This window comes from Eubalaena glacialis, chromosome 10 (genome assembly GCF_028564815.1).
Source record: "Eubalaena glacialis isolate mEubGla1 chromosome 10, mEubGla1.1.hap2.+ XY, whole genome shotgun sequence".
Lineage (NCBI taxonomy): Eukaryota > Metazoa > Chordata > Mammalia > Artiodactyla > Balaenidae > Eubalaena > Eubalaena glacialis.
Window position 1 is genome coordinate 91,506,018 of NC_083725.1, and position 21,287 is coordinate 91,527,304.

The 21,287-nt window shown below is 33.5% G+C and overlaps 1 protein-coding gene across 1 annotated transcript in view; it reads right to left on the bottom strand.

The window, feature by feature from the left end:
• KIF18A (kinesin family member 18A) overlaps positions 1 to 21,287 on the bottom strand; it is a 77,355-nt gene that overhangs the window by 15,190 nt on the left and 40,878 nt on the right. Inside the window, exon 13 of the mRNA XM_061203188.1 lies at positions 16,909 to 17,144. Coding sequence (XP_061059171.1) covers positions 16,909 to 17,144 — 236 coding nt within the window. The remainder of the gene's footprint in view (positions 1 to 16,908; positions 17,145 to 21,287) is intronic.

Consider the following 21,287-nt stretch of genomic DNA (forward strand, 5'->3'; position numbering starts at 1 on the left):
CTTCCAGATTCCCTTTAAAATGACCATAGAATAGAAACAGGAGAAAACTTGCTCTAATGTTAGTAATAAGAGAAGAGTATCATCTGCACACCAGGACAGTAGAGGACCTTATGAGAAATATTGTGTAGCTACAACTGGAAAAAAGGAAGGCATAGAGAGAATAACTTATAATTTCCCCACTTCATCCTTCAATGCTATCCTTGGGAGTGAAGTAAAAGGCACTGGAAGAACGTCACTGAAGTTCCTTAAACGAGGAACAGGGATGAGGGAGTAGGTAGGGTAGGAGGAGAAAGGGTGAGACAACACTATGAGATACAGTGAAATGACAGTATGTGAACACTAGCAGCAGCACTAAGAGGCCCTAAGATTCAGTCCTGGTCTAGCTGTCTCACTGTAGAAAGGAACGCTGAACAGAAAGTGCCCAACCCTGTGGGCCTTGCTCCCAGCACTGGTGGCAAAGAGGCAAAGTTTCTAGCTGAGGCTACCTGAGGCTCTGGTTTCTTTTCTATACTCCCTGGGCTGTGAGATCCATGAAAAGGAATGCACTTCCCCCATATCTCTGGACCTTACTATCTACTTGATTATCAGCAAGCTAAGGGCAAAACCATACTACTACTAAGCACAGAGGAAACTCACTGGACCAGTAAGAGGATAATACAGTATAAAGGAGTGGCAGAGCTGGCACACAAACTCAGGCCTTCTGAGAATCCAGAAGCCATGTTCTACCTACACCAAGCTCCTACCACAGGGAGAATTTAATCAATTAGGATAATGGCTAAATAAAACATGGGACATACATAATTACACTGTTATTTAAAGCCATATTTTACAGATTATCTGATGATTTGGGAACATGGCCCATGAAATGAAGCAGTAAAGAAATTTAAATACAGCATGATCCCAATTTTGAAAAAAAACAAACAAAAAACCCATCAAAACCAAATCAAAGCATGTACATACAGACCCCATAAGCAAAAAGGGGGGAAAAAGTCACAGAAAACAGAGCAGAAGGAAATATGGCTCATTAGCTGAAAGACCTAACTATGTACACAGAACACAACCAGGGTCACCAGATATTTGAGAGTATGTCTTTCAACATGATAATCAAGACATATGACTACACACAGGAAAAAAAAGTGAGAGGAAATGAACGAGTATATTAGGATAACCATAATTAATATCTTCTGAGAAATTATTACATTCATGAAGCAAAACCAAAGTGCTATAAGAAGAAACACTGAATTATAAGAAAGAGTTCTTAGAAATTTAAAATGAGAGGAAAAAAAAATAAAAGTAAAGGTTCTAAGATAAAGTGGAAGACATCTCCTAGAAAGAAGAACAAACAAACCAAAAGAGGTAAATACTAGAAAACAGATAATAGAATTAGAGGATCAATCCAGAAGATCCAACATCAGAATAATAAGTGTTCCAAAGACAGAACAGAAAGAAGGGCAGAAACATACTATGGAGGTTTATGTATGTAAGCACGTGGAAGTGCTTGAATACATATGTGAAAATTTCTCAGAGTGAAAGGATAAAGGTTTCCAGAGAAAAAGGCCCACAAACTGTTTAGCATAATGAACTTAAAAAAGACTAACACCAAGGTATAGCACTGTGACATTTCAGAACACCAAGGATCCCAAAATCTTCCTGGGAGAAAAAGTCCCACACAAAGTACGAAGAATAAAAATGGCATGACAGTTAATGGCAACACTGGAATCTAGAAATCAATGGAGCAATGTCTTCACAGTTCTTAGAAAAATTATTTCCAACCTAGAATTCCATACCTAGTCAATCAGAAAATAAAAATATGGCTGTACATCCAAGGTCTAAAAAAATTTTACTTCCTATGCACCCATTCTCCAGAATTTATTGGAGGATGTACTTCCGTAGAATAAAGGAGAACAAGAAGAAAGAGGATGGGAAAAAAAGCAAATACTACATACAGAAACCATAACGCTGTACAAGAAAGAGAATTTATACACTTCTTAGCTCAACAGAGAACGATATTTACTTGATAACACTCTAGAGATTTATTTTTATAAAGGTGAAAAACTGTTTTGGCAAAAAGGGGGAGAGGAGGAAATGTATACACACTGTAAAGGAGTTAAATCCTTTAAAATAAAATGAAATAAAAGTAAGTAGATAATATCTAAAATTAGAAAAATATAAACAAATAAGAATTAGCAGTATAAATTTGAAATTTAGAAATTAGGAGGAAAAATCAAAAGAAATAGCTAAAAGGTGAATAAGAATTGGGAGTGGGCAGCAATAGGGCAAGGGATACTTACACAAATATTATAGCACTTGTTAGCTTTCTAAATTATGTGCAGGTATTACTTTTATAAAAATATAAACTGAATTTTAAAAGGAGGTGGAGGTGAAGAAGGGGAAAAAAGGAGGGGGCAGGGGGAGAGGTGAGAGACGGACAGACACACATACATGCACACACATGCAGAAGCTTTTAATGAAAAGAAAAATGGTTAAACTTTGGGGCTATAAAAGGAAAGAGCAGTCCAAAATCATATCTCTTGCTTGCCCTGGGATAGCTTTACCCCAAATCTGTGGACTCTGAGTGGGGTCAAACTAGCCAAAGCTATGAGTCTAACTGAAACATGCAAGCAGATAACATGAAATGGAATTGGCAATCAAATAGAAGGGCAAAATGAACATTCTAGGCCTAGGGAAGGTGGGAAAGATCTTTTATTTAGCCCCATTCTCCACTGGCTTACCATCTCACTCTCCTACTTATGTTTTCCCTAGCATGCAACAAAAAGAAAGGCAGGACAGTTATCTACCTAGTAATTTAAAGAGGGCCAATAAAAATGTGAATCAATCAGCAAAAATAAATCATTCAATATGGTGAGAATGAGCAGAATGGATTTAAAGTCATGAGTCCCAGGAATGAAGGAAAATTCCTCCTCTTCAGGGAAGAGGTAAAAACCACTTGTGAAATCTGAATGTTAGCATGTGTAATTCTGATATGCTTTAAAGTTTATAGCACATAATAAATAGTAGAAATAAAAATAAAGCTTAGATAGCAAAAATTCTAAGAAATGAAAGATATATTTTGTATGAGGACATGGATTTAATCAGTTTGCTTTCAGATATTTTAAGTGTCCTAAAGACCTCTAGCTTTAATGATATTTCTTATACCTATCTTTATCTTTACATTTAGATTCCATACGAAGGTAAGATATACTTTAATTTCTTCACAGGTCTGTTGAGATATTCAGATGATTAAACAGAGAGGATACCACTTTAAGGATCAAGATATTTTCTATTACTGTTTTCAAATTAACTAGAATACATATAATTCTAAAGAACAGTTTGGGAACTTCCTGGAGAGAAAATGTTCATTGAAAAATAACTTTGGTATTGCTTTACTTATAAAGGTCTAACATAGTTATCTTGAAATTCAAGACGATCTCTTAAGGCTTTTTAACACCTCACATAGTTGAAGGCACATATTAATAAAATAACAATATAATGCACCCTATTGTTGTTTTTACAGTTATGAAGCCTTTTTAGCAAAAAATGCATAAACAATGCTAGAGATTTATTCATCAACTCCTTTAGGGAAGAGGTTTAGGGAAGAGGGTAGGCAATGAAAGTTATATGATTAAATAATATAACTTTTCAAAATGACTGTGTCCTACAATTTAGACCAGGAATTGAAAAGTGATCAGAGACAGATCAGAGCTAACGAAAGATATAGAAAAGCCTCTCTTCTAAACCCTCTTCTAAGCCTCTCTTCTAAATTCACTTGCTTAATGAATCCAATCCTAGTCTTTGTAATACTTAACCATTAATAGTTTAGGAAATATCTTAAAATATTTATATGGTGCTTTAAGGCATCGTATATACAGCTGAAAATGTGCATTTCAGGATAAAGTGGTTTAGTGTTCTATTTATCTGTTCCTACATTATGGCTAGAGATTCCCGCTTCAAAAAGTTTGTTTACTGTAAGTCCATAAAGAGACTTAAAAAGGAAGTCAGAAAAAAACATTTGTTGAGACTGCCAAGGTTTAGAAGCCTTTCAAAGTCTTTTAAGTATTAAAACCACTTTCAAAATTAACTCTAAATGCAAGTGCTAAAATTGTGGATAGTGAAAAAATACAATTTTCATCAGTAGTAGTCCAAATTCTAACACAATGTTACCTAGATTACAACACAAGAACATTAACATTTGTGTAGTCTGTGTAGCATTTTATAGAATAAAATATGCTATTAATATAAGCCACAGCTTAATATCAAAACAAAAACAGTAAAAATAGTAATAAAATTAGAATTAATTTGTCTGCTCACTAAATTATATTTGCTAAGTGGTTAAAAGAAATTATGAACAAATATTTGATGATTGGTTAAGTGGTTAATGAAGAAGTAAACACAGTTTAGATATTAATCTGCCATTTGCCATCATTCCCCCAAACTTCCAAAATTTTAAGGAATATGATCAACTAATGGCAGTGCAATAAAAGCAATAAATTAGATATTTTGACTTTGTTAGTGAAATACAGGAGAGTCTCATAAAGAAGTATATGAAAAAGACATTTGAGAAATTGCCTATACCTCAAGAGAAACATGTAAAAATGTATTTACTGGCTGCATTGTTCTTTAAGCTATTTAAGTCCACTTGTGAGCATAATCTAGTTTGCTTCATTATTTCAATCTTTCAAATATTTCATTTCTCCAAGAAGCTTATCCCACAGATTTGGTTTAGGACTCTTTTTTTTAGTTTCCAGTAGAAAGCAGGAAAAGACAGAGTTGTTTCATGTCTGTCTTTCTAAAAGTAGTTTTTAAGAAATGTCAGTATATTTTTACTTTTAAAAGACTTTTTTACAATATTTATTTTTTTGCTTCTTATAAAAAATTTCCTTAACTAGGCCGTAGGATTAAATGTTACATATATTAATATAGGCCACTTCGTATATGATCCCACTAATACACAAGGATATTATATAATTTAAGATAATTATATATTATATAATAATGCTAGTACATTAGTTGGTCAGGGAAAAAGAAATAAAGTGGTGGTGTAAACGAGCTAAATCTTCATCTCTTAGAATGAGTTGATAATACCTAAACATAGATGAATTAAGAAACAGCAGTAAGCATACTGTTTAGAAATATTAGCTGAATACTAGAAATTTGTTCTACATCATCCAACATGCATTTTAATAGAAAATAGAAAAAACAGACTTGTTTTATGTCTGTTTTCCTAAAAGTAGTTTTAGGAAATGTCAGTATATTTTTCCTTTTAAATGAATTCTTTTAATTATTATAAGAAATGCCCTTAAATCAATGCATTATTAACAAGTCACATCTAAATAATTTTAAACCAATGCCCATAACAGAGGAAAAGGAACTTAAAACTTACACATAAATGTTTCATAGTAGCAAAAAAAGAAAGGCCCAAGTAATAGAAACCCTTACTTTATGATATCCTTACATCATAAAAATCATATAGTTTAGCAATGTATATATTTTTTACTGAATTTCCACTTTAAAATGGTCATACTAATTCTTGATTAATTATAGACCACCAGGAAAATCACAGTGGGGTTCATCTCATACACAGAACCAGAATTTAGCACTATATGATCTTAATGTTCACTTAAACTTTCCTACTTTATAATTTGTTGCTCACAGCAAGAAAAGTGATATGCTCATATATCAATCATATTTGTTGTTGGCAGAACTGAAGTCTCTTATTGATTTACCAGGGGGAAGTCAGGTAAAGAAACCAAGCAATACAAAGTAATAACATATATAAATATGATTATAATGAAGACTTAAAAATACAAAATTTTCTTCACAGACCCAAAAATATGAATAGAAGGCACTATACCATTTCAACCCCTCAAAACTGAGGTGTCATCTACCTACTACTACTAGAAGAAAGAAAACATAAATGTGAATTAAATAGATAAATACCTTTATAATTTAAAGTTGGGCTACATAGAAATTAAAAACCACCATAAATAAGAGAAAAAAATGTACCACATATGGGAAAGTGTTTAAAGCTCTTGTCTGTATATATATGCATATCTATGTATATACGTGTGTGGTCATCTATCTATCAAAGTAAATAAGGAAAATGAAAGATAATAGAAAAATAAGACAAAGGAGATAAACAGGTAACTCAGAATGAAATACAAATGGACAAAAGCACATTAAAAAAAATATTCACCTTCTACCCCCCTTTATGGGGGTGGACTGTACACTTACAATAGTTCTGGAGAATAACCTGACAATGCATATCAAATGCTTTAAAAATGTACAGACCCTTTGACCTAACTACTCTACTTTTGGGGGTCTTAGCCTAAGGAAATAACTAAACAAGTCGCAAAATATGCACACACACACACAGATGTTTAGTGGAGTGTTGCTTACAACAGCAAGAAAGGGAAAACAACTGAACGTTCATTAATAGGGGATTAGGTAAATATAATATGCAGGTAACAAAAATTACTTAAATTCATATTTGATAGGAAAATGTGTGTATAACAAGGGGTTCAGTGAAAAAAAGCAAAACGAGGTTAAAACATTAGTGAAAGGAGCAATAAACCTAAAAAATGATGAAAAAACTGTTTTCCACTGTCAATGAAGTTATAGTTTGTTGGGGAGAGGGAAGGTAAGATATGATAATTGCTATAACAATGGAATAAAAAATATAATGGAAATGTAAAAGAGTGTGTGCAGGCAAAGTGGGGAGGACTCATTAATGGAAAGGTTTCATAAAGAAGGCAGTATCTAAATTGGACTGTCAATGAGGATAAGGATCTTAATGGGCTAGGATGTGGGATGGAGAGGAAGTAGCACTCAAGATCGAGGGAAAAGCCTGGAAACTGTAGAAGCAAGAAAATGAAAGCATGTTTAAGAGGAGGTTGGGACACCGAGTGCCATAGGGAAGTGAGTCTGCATGGGACTGCAAAAGCCTTTAAAGGTTCTTCTAAGTAAGGGGTCTGCACTTTGCTAGGAAGATCATTTTAGGGTGAAGAGTAGATTGTAGAGGGGGAGAGGTGAGAAATGGAAACTACTCTAGATATCACTATAATTATTCATTTCTTACATCAAATCTTCTCAAAATGTTTTAAAATAAACTGAATTAAGAATCATCACTCTATTCTCTGTTTAAATAAATCTCTAAAACACAAGTACTAACTGGCAATTTCATGTGGTTTCTTAGGTAGGAGGGGTCTATATTTATTTTTCAGCTTTTTGAAATATTCCACAGATGGTTCCTCTAAATAGAGAGACAAGATAATTTATCACTAATGAGTTAAAAATCCCCCTCTTAAAAAACGGGCAGGCCTTCTGGGGTCATCTTTTGATGTGCCATATCATGTGTCCTGAATGATTTTACCCAGGGGAACTAATTTATCAAAAGCTTAAGACTGCAAATGTTAAAAGATTTACAGAGCTGTACGTTAGTGTAAAAAGCAGAATGCAGTATTTAGCAAACATGAGTCACAGACTGCAAAGTAGGGTTCATGACAGGGAGACACTGATGAATGGGATTAGATCTAATTGAGGTTTGGTACAAAATGATGGCAAGGATTTTTCTTTTGCTAGCACTCATGTTAATTTGTACGTGAGCAAGTATTTTGGGAAACTATGCTAAATTAAAATTAGTTGGCAAAGTTCTAAAGTGAAATCAAATATTAATATATGCATTTCAATAAACACTTCTAGGCTACAAATGATTGATACAATTACTGTACTAATCATAAATCTGGATTCTTCTTAACAGCCTTGTGACTCACGGAATTCACAGATGCAAATGTACAGGTGAATGAATTTTAACTATTTAAAAAACATAACCTTAAGGTACTAGTGAATTAACCAAACTAATAAACATTTTATAATGTATTCATAAGACACTACTGTGGTTACTGTAGTAATTAATGCCTACAGAGATAATATCAGCTATTTACAAATATCACAAAGAGAGACTACATTTTAAGGACTGTTATAGTCCTTTAAATTAATCCAGCACTCTGAGTAATAAATCAACCATAACCTTTTGAAACCTGTCTCCGTGGGAAATAGCAGATACCATGTTTTCCTCTCAGTCTCATTTTCCTAGTATTCATGCTTATGTAAGATGGGAAAAAAGAAAAAGACAATGCAAAGAACCTTTTAATTTACAGTAATATTTGCAGTTACAGGTGAATAACTGAACAATGCCTGTGTACAAGGAGACTAAGGGCCAAACAAAATGTATTTAGGGCTTCAAAAAAGACTTTCATTGTCTATTGGCACTGATTAAATTTTGTTGCCAAATGGGAAGATATATGAAAGATTTAGTTTATAAGCATTTTGCTGCTTCATATTTATTATATGAGGAATTAGTATAGAGATCTTTTTTATAAAATGAAACATCTTTGTATTCAAGTAATTACAGGGGAAACAAACTTACATAAGAACCCTATATTCAATCAGAATATCTGTACTATAAGAAACTGGTTCTACTAGTATCTTTTATTGTACTCTAAGATAAAATCACTGACATGGGGTGCAAAATTTAAGAAAAGGAAAGGTTAGAGACAGAAATATTACTAAATGTGAGTTTCCAGATGGATAATGAGGAAATCTTGACTTTTCATTTAATGTCAGAAATTTTATCAGTTCCATAATTAAACCCTGCTGCCGGCATCCCCACCCTGCATGGCACTCAGTGAGTGCTTTCTCTGTTTTCCAGACCCAAAATAGGTGCATGTTTTACCCCAAGTCAACAGACACGTAGTTTGCAGGCAAAGATTGTAAGTCAAATAAATATCTATCCCAAAATTAAGTACTGACATTGGTAAAGTATTAAAATTAACAAAATTAAAAAAGTTAATTTCTTCTTGAATAAGAAGTAATATAGGCTTATTAATATAAGAAAAGTAAAATTAGTCCATATAACGAAAATATAAAAACTAAGGATATCTTTAATTAACAAATGTATAAGACATATATGAAGAAAATTCTAAAATTTTGCTGAGGAACATACAAGAGGGTATGCATATGGAGAGGCAAACTATTCTAGAGTGAGAAGATTTGACAGTAGGAAAATGTGAAGACAAAATTAATTTACAAATTTTTTAAAAGATTTTACTTCCTTGGAATCAGAAAAAAATGATTTTGACAGACATTTCTTAGTCAGGGACACTTTAAAAACAAAGAATAAAAAAGGGGGACCAGCACTGCTATATGTCAAAAAATACTATAAACTATTAGTTTTTAAAATAATAGTTACTAGCTCTAGGATAGACAAATAGGCAAAAGAATAAGATAAAAATCCAATAAACAGAATTACCTATGACTACTTACTGTATGTAAATTAATGGTGCCATAAGGATAGACTGTCAATATATTATACAAGAATGACTAGCTCTTTGGAAAAAAATTAAGTTAGAGTCTTGCCTGTTACCTTACGTCGAAATAAATTTGGAGTAAATGGAAGCAAAAATTAAAAAACTTATGGGTGAAGAGGCCTTCTGAGGAATAATTCCAAAGGCAGGGGGAGAAAAAAACAAATGAAGCTATTTTATTAGATAAAAGTTTAAAATTTCAGTATTAAAAAGGACATCTCAAACAAAGTTAACAGTAAATGATAAACTTGAAGAATATACTTGCAACATGTATCTTACAGGAAAGAGTTAATATCCTTTGATGATCTCATCTAGTCCTATGGCTTTAAATATCATCTAAATGTTAACAATTCTCAAATTTATCTTTCAGTTCAGACTTCTAAACTCCAGATTCTTATATCCAACTGCTTACATGATATCTCCACTTGGATGTATCTTAGACAAATTTAAAATGCTCCAAATTGAACTCCTAATCTTCTGTCACCTCTACCCTATAGACCTGCTCCACCATCTCTTTTAAAGTGACTGGATTCTTTCAGTTGCACAGTTCAGAAATCTTAGTCAACTTTGTCCTTTCTTTCTCTCACACCCCAAATCCAATTTGTCAGGAAATCCTGCTGGCTCTACCTTCAAAATGTATTAGAATCTGACCACTTCTCACCAACTCCACTGCTACCAACCTGGTCGAGCTACCACCATCTTTTACTTGGGTTACTGAAGTGGCGTCTTAAGTTTCAACCCTTGCCATATGACAATCTATTCTCAACACAGAAACCAGAGGGATCTTATAAAAACATGACTAAGATATGTTACTTCTCTGCTTAGATCATGCCATAGTTCCGTTTAGTTCAGAGTAAAAGCCTATGTCCTTATAATGACCTACAAGGCTCTACATGATCTGCCTTTGTACTCTGATGTATCCTTACCATCAGGTAAGTGCCTGGCACACAGTAAAAGTTCAATAAATATTACTGAATGAATGAATAAATATCCATATCTTAAGCTCTTGTAAATAAGTAACAATTTTTGCTATACATGACTATGTGAAAAAAAAAATGTTCAAATGATGGCTAGGTCATTCACAGAAAATATATCCTTAAATAGATGGAAAAGAATGCACTCAAGTATACTAGTAAACAAAGGAAAAATGGAAAGAAGATAATATTTATGACTATTAAAGTGGCAAACAATCAAAAAGTAATTAGCAAAGACAAAAGAGGGAGAGAGAACCCCAGATTTAAAAGGATTTAATAGATACATCCCAACCAATGACAAAGTATGGCCCTTGTCTGGACACTGATATGAAAAAGCTATAAAAAGAAATCATTTTACGGGACAATGGAGGAAATTTGAACACTGACGGCATTAGTTATGAAAAGGGCATTGTGTTTTCTTTTAGAGACACTAAGATGTAAATGGAAGAAATGATATGTTGCCTGAATTTTCCTTCAAAATAATCCAGTGTAGATATAGATGGGGTGGAGGAAAGAGGATGGGGTTCTCAAGACTAGCCATGAGATAATTCTTAAAGTTAGGTGATAGGTACAGTATATGAGGCTCATTATAGTTTTCTTTTTATTTCTATGTGTGTTTGAAAATGATTTTCTAAAAATTAAAAATTGAAAATATTTTAACACCAATAGCTGGTGAAGCTAAAAGGAGAAAGGAGCTCATTTTCTTTTCTTTTTATTTTTTTTTAATCTTAAAAAGTATTTATTGATATCTCTCTGTAAGTGAATCAAGTGGGTGTAAAGCGGCATAAACACAGCTTTGAAAATCAGCTAAATGCCATTATAAAAATAAATTACAAAAAACCCCCAAAAAACAAAGACAGTGAAAGAGAGAGAAATTCTTACAAAATTCGTTCAGGAGCTGTGATGCAACCTGGATTGACCACATCTAGACCCACAGCTGGATGAGACATAAGGCTGGACACTCTTGGGGCTGAGAGGATTGGTGAGGTTGGGTGAGCAAATGCAGACCCTTTAAAGTAATACTGTGTGGTACCCATTCCATGGGTCCCAAATCTCCAGGTTCAGGGGAATCTTCCTACAGCGAAAACATGCATGGGAAACCCAGAGGATGGTACACCGTGTGATCGGGAAAGGTTTCTAAAACGCACCTCATCTATTCATCTCCTGGTGCTCGGGTTCGCCATTCCAGCCGCTTTACTAACAATCTCCCCGCTTGGAGAATCAAGGAGCTCATTTTCTTACACTGTTCATGGGAGTTAAAATTGGTACAACCATAAGGGAGAGGGAGAAGTTACTTAGCAGTATATATTAGAAACTTTTAAAGAAGTGCACATTTCTTGAGCCAGAAATTCCACTTCTAGGAATTTATCATAGGGGTAATCAGGCATGAGCACCAGGATAAATATATATATTTGCTCACTACAATATTATTTATAATAATGAAAATTTATTAAACAACCTAAATTCCTAACAACAGAGTACAGATTATATCAATTACAGTTAATCTCATCAGATTTTTAAAAACACAGTGTGTGTGTTTTAAATACAAAGAATGTAGCTCATCTAGTAAATACTTTTTAAAGCACCAGAAATAAAATATTCAAACCCCACAGCATTTAGTAATTTTGAAATTTAACAACAAAACCACTTGACATTACAGGAGTATAGGAAAAAAGTCAGTGGCACATGTATAAGCTTAAGATGAATGAGACACATTTGACTCATATTTTGCTTGAGTTGAATTTTACTTCTAAAATTTGTTAAGACTACTATTTATTGATAAATTTTAGCAATATATGCTATTTGGCTATTGCTTCATGTCTTTAGAAATGCAAGTGTAAATTTCACTTTTTATACTTTTTAAAATGAACTACTTCAATATTCTAAGACTAAGAAAAATAAACATTTATAAATGGACTCACTTTATACCCCTTCCTTGTTATTCATCTTTGACTCTCTCTTCATAATGAATATAACATACATAATTCATGGAATGAACATGACATACTAAGCAAATAGTTAATCTATAAAATCACTTGAATATTAAAATAATAAAGTAAGAACAAAACATAATAAAAACAAAACTCGCCTTCTGATACATTTGCAGAAGAAAGTTCATGATTATAAAAGGTAACATGACCTCAATAGTCTTTCCTTTTGAATATGTTGTGAAAAAGAATTCAGAACCAAATAAAAGTTTTGTTTTACTGTTGACAAGTATAGTCTATGCAATTACACTGTAAGTGAAATACAGATTTTTAAATAAGGGATAATGATCATCACGTAGCAGGTGGTCAGTATTTCTTAATCTTGGTGTTAAAACTCTATTTCCTCTCCAACATCTTGAATGCATTATAAATAAAGAATCAAGGCCCCAAAGGTATGAGAGAATCTGAAAAAAATCTTAAGTTTTCCTTCTAATGATCTCAACGAGGTCACTTCTGATGAAGATAACGCTTTATTAAGAGAAAAAGAATATACATATAACCCCAACTTGCCTGTCATCTTAATGTAAAGATATAGTATAGGAAACCTAATAATAAGAGACCTAGGTAATTCAGAGCAACCTCTCTACCGAAGGCAAGTAAAAAATCTGGACAAAATATAAAAAACACAGGCTTGAAGGCACAGGAGAGCTAACAAGATTGTGAAGAATTATAGGCAGGTATCAGGAGGAAGTTGAAGGCTCAGGAAAGTAATCTCTGCATTTACAGCTATTTTCCCCTCAAGGTTATTTGCTGATGCTGGAGGTGGCAGAACAGCTTAGTAACATTGTTGAGAGCTTTGTAGGACTGGGATGCAGGAACCGGAATTTAGTGCCTACTAAAGGGAGTTCTTCCTAAACCCTCCCCAATTTTGAGTTGGGGCACAGCTAAACTCCACAGGGTAAACTAGGAGTAGGCAGGCCCTCACAGAAGCTGAAGTTCAGTTTCAAATTATCTCAGTCTCTAAAACTGGACTGAAACGATTTTAGACTGCTAATGCCAAAAGGAGCCTGGAATAAGCAAATATTAATCCTCTCTGAGGAAGACATTGTTATCAGAAGCCTCAAAGGAGTTCTACAAACGATTCTGCAAATACATGTGGGATGCACAAAAATTAGCATGCATTCAAGGAAATGCACGTGAAAGAAATCCAGCAGAAAGAGAACAGAAACAGACGCAGTGGGTTCTAGGCTTGGGAATTCTCAGGCACAGACTTCACCCACCGTATTCAGTGAGAATTTCTGCAAAGAAATGGAAACTATAAAAAAAGAATCGAATGGAAATTCTAGAATTGAAATATAACTGAGATAGGGAACTTGACGGATTTAAGAACCATTTGACACAGCTGAAAAGAGAAACTACAGAATATGTGAAAAGAAATTTCCAGGAAGAGAAAAAACAATGAAAAGCAGAAGAGAGTAAAAGGCATAGGTAAGACAATAAGAAGGTACCATGTAATATAATTGGAGTCTCAGAAGTAGAGAATAAAAGTGGCAGAAGCAATATTTGAAGATATAATGGTTAAGAACTTTACAAAACTGCTGAAAAATAATGCAGACACAAATTTAGAGAGTCCTGTGAACCCAAGTAAGAGAGGTAGAAATAAAATTACATTTAGGCACAATATAGCAAAACTACTAAGACCCAAAGACAAAGAGAAAACATTTTAGGAAGCCAGAAGTCAGATTATATTCAAAGGAGCAACACTTAGAATGAAAGCTGGCTACAAAAGCAACAACAAAAACCAGGAGATAATGAAATGATATCTTTAAAGTGCTAAAATAAAAGAACACCAAACTGGAATTCTATACCCAGCTAAACAGTCTTCAAGAAAATAAGTAAGATACATACATCTTCAGAAGTAATTGAGGTTATGAAATTTAAGATAGGGAGATTATTATAGATTACCTGATGGGCTCAATCTAATCATATGAGCGCTTAAAAGCAAAAACTTTCTCTAACTGTAGGCAGAAGAGATGAGGCAGAAGGGAAGGTAAGAGAGATCTGAAGCATGAGAATGACTTGACCTGCCTTTGTTGGCTAGGAGATGAAGTGAGGAAGAGGGCCACATGCTAGGGAATAGGGGTGACCTCTAAAAACTGAGTGCCTGCACAATGCCAGGTACTTTAGCAAGTTTGGACTTGCTCTGATTCAAGCTGCCTGGCCAATAGCCAACAAGAAAACAGGGACCTCAGCCCTACAGCCACCAGAACTGAATTCTGCAAACAACCAGCATGAGCTTAGAAGCACGTTCTCCCCCAGAATCTCCAGATAGGAGACCCAACTAGCTGACACCTTGATTTTAGCCTGTGATACTCGAGGCAGAGTAACCAACTGAGCCTGCTGGACTTCCAATCTACAGAACTCTGATATAATAAATCAGTGTTATTTTAAGTTGATATGTTTGTGTTAATTTTTGAGCATTGCAATAGAAGACTGATATAAATGGAAAAATCCACAGTAAAAGATGAAATTTTTAATAGTTCACCTCAGTATATGATAGAACATGAATTAAAAAATAAGTCAGTAAGAACAAGATTTGAAGAACACAACCAATTTGACCTGACTTAATATATTCTTTAAAAGCATAATTGAAACATTTACACCAACTCTATGCTGGGCTTTAAAGAAGTCTCCACAAACTTCAAAGAATTAAAATCACTAAAAATAAGAGTTGCAAATTTAAAAAGAATATACATTAATTTAGTGTTGCTGTTATTACTTTGGGTTAAGGTAAAGATGAGACATAAGCAAATGTAAAATCTCATAAACATTTGTATAAGAAAATTTTTGGAGAGTTTGACAGATCATTTTAATTAAAAAAAAAAATTATTTGTCCTCTGACCCAGCAAATTAGTTCCTAGGCAACTGGTACACATGCAGACATGGGAATACAGTAGTCTCCCCTTATCCACAGGGGGAAACATTCCAAGACTACCAGTGGATACCTGAAACTGCAGATAGCACTGAACCATATATTTACTATGGTTTTTTTTTTTTTTTTTTGCCTATACATATCTACCTAAGGTAAAGTGTAATTTATAAATTAGGCACAGTAAGAGATTAACAACAATAATTAATAATAAAATAGAACAATTCTAACAATATACTGTAATAAAAGTTTGTAACTGTGGACTCACTCTCTCAAAATATCTTATTGTACAAATTTAATGCCTTTTCCATCTGAACTAAGCACTTACCACGCATTGTGACCATAACTTTTGCAATTTGAGGTCCAAGAGCAAAACTACCATGAATTTCTTCTTCCTTCTTCATGACTTCATGGATAGAATATTCGTTCTTCTCATAAATTTTAGCAACCACAGCATGTGATTTATTTTTCTTTCCTTATTAAGTCTAGAATTTTCACCTTTTCACTTAAAAGGAAGCTCTTTATGGCTTCTCTATGGCAAACCCAAATTGCTAGCATCACTACTCTTGCACTTTGGGGCCATTATTAAGTAAAATAAGGGTTACTTAAACACAAGCACTGCAATACTGTGACAGTCGATCTGATAACCAAGATGGCTACTAAATGACAAATGGGAAGAATATGATGGACAAAGAGATGATTCACATCCTGGGCAGGACAGAGTAGGGCAGCATGAGATTTTATCATGATACTCAGAACGGTGTGCAATTTAAAACTTATAAAGTTTTTATTTCTGAAATTTTCCATTTAACATTTTTGGACCTCAGCTTACTGCAAGTAACTGAAATGGTGGAAAGTGAAACTGCAGATAAGGGAGGACTACTGTATATGGGCATGCTCTCTGACATGCACTGTTCACCAATAGAACAATGGTTAAGTAAATGATGGTACATCAATTCTCACAACTATTAAAAAAAATGCTAGATTCTTTATGTATGTACCCTAAAACCGTTCATAATAAACTAAACAAATAAAAACAGTTGTAGTTTAATATATATACAATATGCTAGCATTCATGTGAAATGTAACAAAAAGCTAATGAGTTAATTATCTAATACGAATATTATACACACACTGTAATGATAACCAAACTGTTAATAGGCATTTATCTCTAAGATAGCACAGAAGATTGAGGTTCTGGGAAAAGTTGAAGAGGGCATTCTACTGCTATAGAATCTGAATATTTTAAAACCAAGATTATATGTTAGTTTTTCAATTAAAATGTCCCATGCACACTTTTATGAGAGCAGAGACATCAAGTGATCTGCCAACAGAAAAACAGTAAATTCTACACTGTTAGTTGATCTTAAGAACATACAAGATTGTTATGTATTACAGAATATAATATTCTTAATTATAATCTTCAGTCTTTAATAGAGGTTAAATTTTAAAGAAGGGTGGAAGTAAAATTATCTTATCAAAAAAAGGTAAAATAAAATAACTTTACTGCTAGAATTATTTAGAACATCAAGCATACTTACTCTTATACCTTTGAAAGATACTAGTTAAATGAAATGATTCTGAAGTTAATTCTCCCATTTTCACAAAATAGCAAACCTACTAAAAAATTAACTGTTCTGTTGATTGATATTATAACAGAGGCTACTCCTTAGAAATAATGTTTATTTACTTAACGAAATAAAAGCTGTACTTACAACAAGGAGAAGACTGAACTGGTCCAAGTTGTGGAAAGGTCATAAGAATAGAAACCCCTGGTAGATCATTTTGCTTTGCATGTTCAGTAGTTTGGTCAGCCCAAACCACCACTTTCTTCCTTTCTACCAAATGTTCAATTTCTTTGAAGTCAGACTCAAAAGTAGCATTTAACAGGCCAGATTCTTTTAATGCACAATACTGTTTTCTTAGGGCTGGAAGTAAAGCATTCAATACTCTGCATACAGAAGGTGACAAGAAAAGAGAGATAAATACTAAATTTTAAATACATTATTATGGTTCTATGTAACATCCAAAGTAATAGCAGATGATTAAAATGGTTCCCTGTACATATTTTCCTTTAGAATATTTCAATCAAATACCTCAAATATTCTTAATACATTAAGTATAGATTGGAAAGAATGTTGGATGGGAATTACAAGCACCAGGCTGTAGTCTCAGCGAGTCTTCACTTGCTTCTATATGACCTTGGATAAGGCACTACCTGAGGTTTCTCTTCTATAATGTGGGGTACAACTGGACAGCCACTACTTTCAATAGGAGATTGTTTTCAGAACTATGCAAAGCATAATGTGATTTACAAATCAAAAATAGTGTTGTTATTGTTATTAAATACTATGAGATTGAAATGAAATATTAATACACTGTCAAATGATGAAGCTCAACTTAGGTATATAAGATTTAAAAAATAACAAATGAACAAAAGTCAACTTTCCTTGAAGTTAGCTCTTCATGAGCTAAAGCAATAGCTTTCAAAGCCATTCAAAGGAAAAATTGTGGAAAAGTATGGTGGGTACAGGAAAGTGATGGGGCATTGGATTCTTGGCTCTGATTCAAAATCTCGCCTATTGCTGTCAATCAGAGCAGTACTAAATGCATCTTTTTATGTATTAGACCTCCATGAAGAGTGTTCACTGAAGAAATGCCAGAACTAAAAAGTTATAAGTGGTTCCTAACTTTTGTATCAACGAAGACATCAAACAACATGAATAATCTTGAAATGACTTAGTCCTGGTGTTCCAGCTGACTTACAACATCCAGAAGAATAGAACCATCTGAAGTAGGAATAGGGCAGTGGGAAAAGAATAGGCACTAATTTTAACACTTAAGGAAATAACTGCTTTATTATCTAAGAATCTTAAATATTTAGATAGCAGTACAAATAAATAGTCTGTGACATTTTTCTTTTTAGTGATAGTGGGGAGTACGCCATTTAAGCCAAGTAGGTAACAATTGTAGGGAAAAGTCATTAATCAGAAAGTCAATAAAAACAATTATTTACAACTGCTTTCCTTTTGGAAAGTCTAGAATTTTGATTCACCCTGCTAGGCACAGGGCGCCTATTCAACCAGCTCCCAATAAAAATCAGGACACTAAGTGTCAGCCTAACGAGATTCCAAAGTAGACATCATTTCACATGGGTCATTACAACTTTTTTCTGGAGAACTTAAGCACAACTGTGTGGGTCCACTGGATGAGGACACTTGAAAGCTTACAACTAACTGGTTTCCTTTGTTCTTTGCCCCATTCACCTTTGCCTTTTGCTGATTTTGTTTTGTATGCTTTTACTCTAATAAATCATAACTATGGAGTCAACTATATGATGGGTTCTGTGAGTCATCCTAGTAAATTATCAAACATGGTCTCAGGGACCCAAGACATACATTATTTATGTATTTATGTGTGCATGTATATATGTTTGTATGTATTTATGCATTCATTCATTTATTTTTAAGTTTTTGGACTCGATATTGGTATATATTGCAAAATGATCATCACAATAAGGCTAGTTAACATCTGTCACAGAATTCTTTTTCTTCTGATGAGAACTTTTAAGATCTACTTTCTTGGCAACTTTCAAATATGCAGTACAGTATTATTAACCATAGTTGCCATGCTGTACATTACATCTCCATGATTTACTTAATAACTGGAAGTTTGTACTTTGTGACTCCCTTGACCAATCCCCCATCCCTGCCCCCAACACCCCACCACCAACCTGTATAATCTGTTCTCTGTATCTATAAACTTGGGTTTTGTTTTTGTTTTTTGTAGCAATGAACACAGGTGTGCTTTATTTTTTGTGTTAGTGTTTTCATTTTCTTTGGATAAATACCCAGAAGTGGAACTGCTGTATTATATGACAGTTATTTTTACCTGCCTATGTTTTCTACTCAGGGTTTTATGGTTTCAGATCTTACATACAAGTTTTTAATCCATTTTGAGTTAATACAATTTTGTGTATGGTGTAAGATATTCTTTGGCTTGTTGCTGTGCACTTTTCCCAGCACCATTTATTGAAGAGACTATCCATTCCCTATTGTATATTCTTGGTACCTTTGTCGTAAATTAATTGACCATATATGCATGGGATTATTTCTGGGCTGTCTATTCTGTTCCATTGATCTATGTGTCTGTTTTTGTGCCAGTACTATACTGTTTTGATTACTATTGCTTTGTAGTATAGTTTTAAATTGGGAGTGTGGTCCCTCACACTTTGTCTTTCTCAAGAATGCTTTGGTTATTTGGAGTCTTTTGTGGTTCCACACAAATTTTACAATTGTTTGTTCTAGTTCTGTGAAAAATGCCATTGAGTATTGATAGGGATTGTTCTAAATCTGTAGATTGCTTTGGGTAGTATGGACATTGTAACAATACTAATTCTTCCAATCCATAAGCATGGAATATATTTCCATTTATTTGTGTCTTCTTCAATTTCTTTCATGAATGTCTTATAGTTTTCAGTGTACAGGTCTTTCCCCTCCTTGGTTAAATTTATTCCTAGGTATTTTATTCTTTTTGGTGCAATTGTAAATGGAATTGTTTTCTCAATTTCCTTTTGATAGTTTGTTATTAGTGTATAGAAACACAACAGATTTCTGTATATTGATTTTTGTATCCTGCAACTTTACTGAATTTGTTTATTCTAATAGTTTTTTGGTTGTGTCTTCAGAGTTTTCTGTATATAATATCATGTCATTGGCAAAAGTGACAGTTTTACTCCTTCCTTTTGAATTTAGATGCCTTTTATTTCTTTTTCTTGTCTGACTGCTGTGGCTGGGACTTCTAATACTATGTTGTTGTTGTTTTTTAAGTTAATTTTTATTGGGGTATAGTTGATTTACAATGTTGTGTTAGTTTCTGCTGTACAGCAAAGTGAATGAGTTATACATATACATATATCCACTATTTTTTAGATTCTTTTCCCATGTAGGTCATTACAGAATATTGAGTAGAGTTCCCTGTGATATACAGTAGGTTCTTATTAGTTATCTATTTTGTATATAGTAGTGTGTACATGTTGAATAAAAGTGGCAAGAGTGGGCATCTTTGTCTTCTTCCTGATCTTAGAGGAAAAGCTTTTCAGCTTTTCACCACTGAGTATGATGTTAGCTGTTGGCATGTCATATATGGTCTTTATTATGTTGAGGTATGTTCCCTCTATAATCACTTTGTTGCAAGTTTAATCATAAATGGATATTAAATTTTGTCACATGCTTTTTCTGCATCTATTGAGATGATCACATGATGCCTTATCCTTCATTTTGTTATCACACTGATTGATTTAAAGATGCTGAATCATCCTTGCATCTCTGGAATAAACCCCACTTGATTGTGGTGTATGATCCTTTTAAAGCATTGTATTGGTCAATTTGGTTTGCTAATATTTTGTTGAGGATTTTTGCATCTATGTTCATCAGGGATATTGGCCTGAAATTTTCTTCTCCTGTTCTATCCTTGTCTGGCTTTGGTGTCAGGGTAATGTTAGCCTATAAATGAGTTTGGAAGTGTTCCCTCCTCTTCTATTTTTTAATTGAAAGAGTTTGAGAAGAATTGGTATTAACTTTTCTTTGAATGTTTGATAGAATTAACCAGTAAAGCCATCTGGTCCTGAACTTTTGCTTGTAGGAAGGTTTTTAAGTCCTAATTCAATCTCCTTACTAGTAATTGGTCTGTTCAGATTTCTTATTTCTTCATGATTCAGTCTTGGTAGGTTGTATATTTCTAGCAATTTATCCATTTCTAGGTTGTCCAATTTGTTGCTATATAATTGTAGTAGTTTCTAAGGATCCTTTGTATTTGTGTAGTATCAGTTGTAACATCTCCACTTTCTCTTCTGATTTTATTTATCTGAGCCTTCTCTCTTTTTTCTCCATGAGTCTAGATAAAGGTTTGTCAATTTTATCTTTTCGAAGAAGTAGCTCTTGGTTTCATTGATCTTTTCTTTTGTATTTTAGTCTCTATTTCACTTATTTCTGCTGCAATCTGTGTTATTTCCTTCCTACTACTAACTTTGGGCTTTATTCTTGTTTTTCTGTTTGTCTATTTTTTGATTTTGCTTTTGATTTCTTCTTTGATG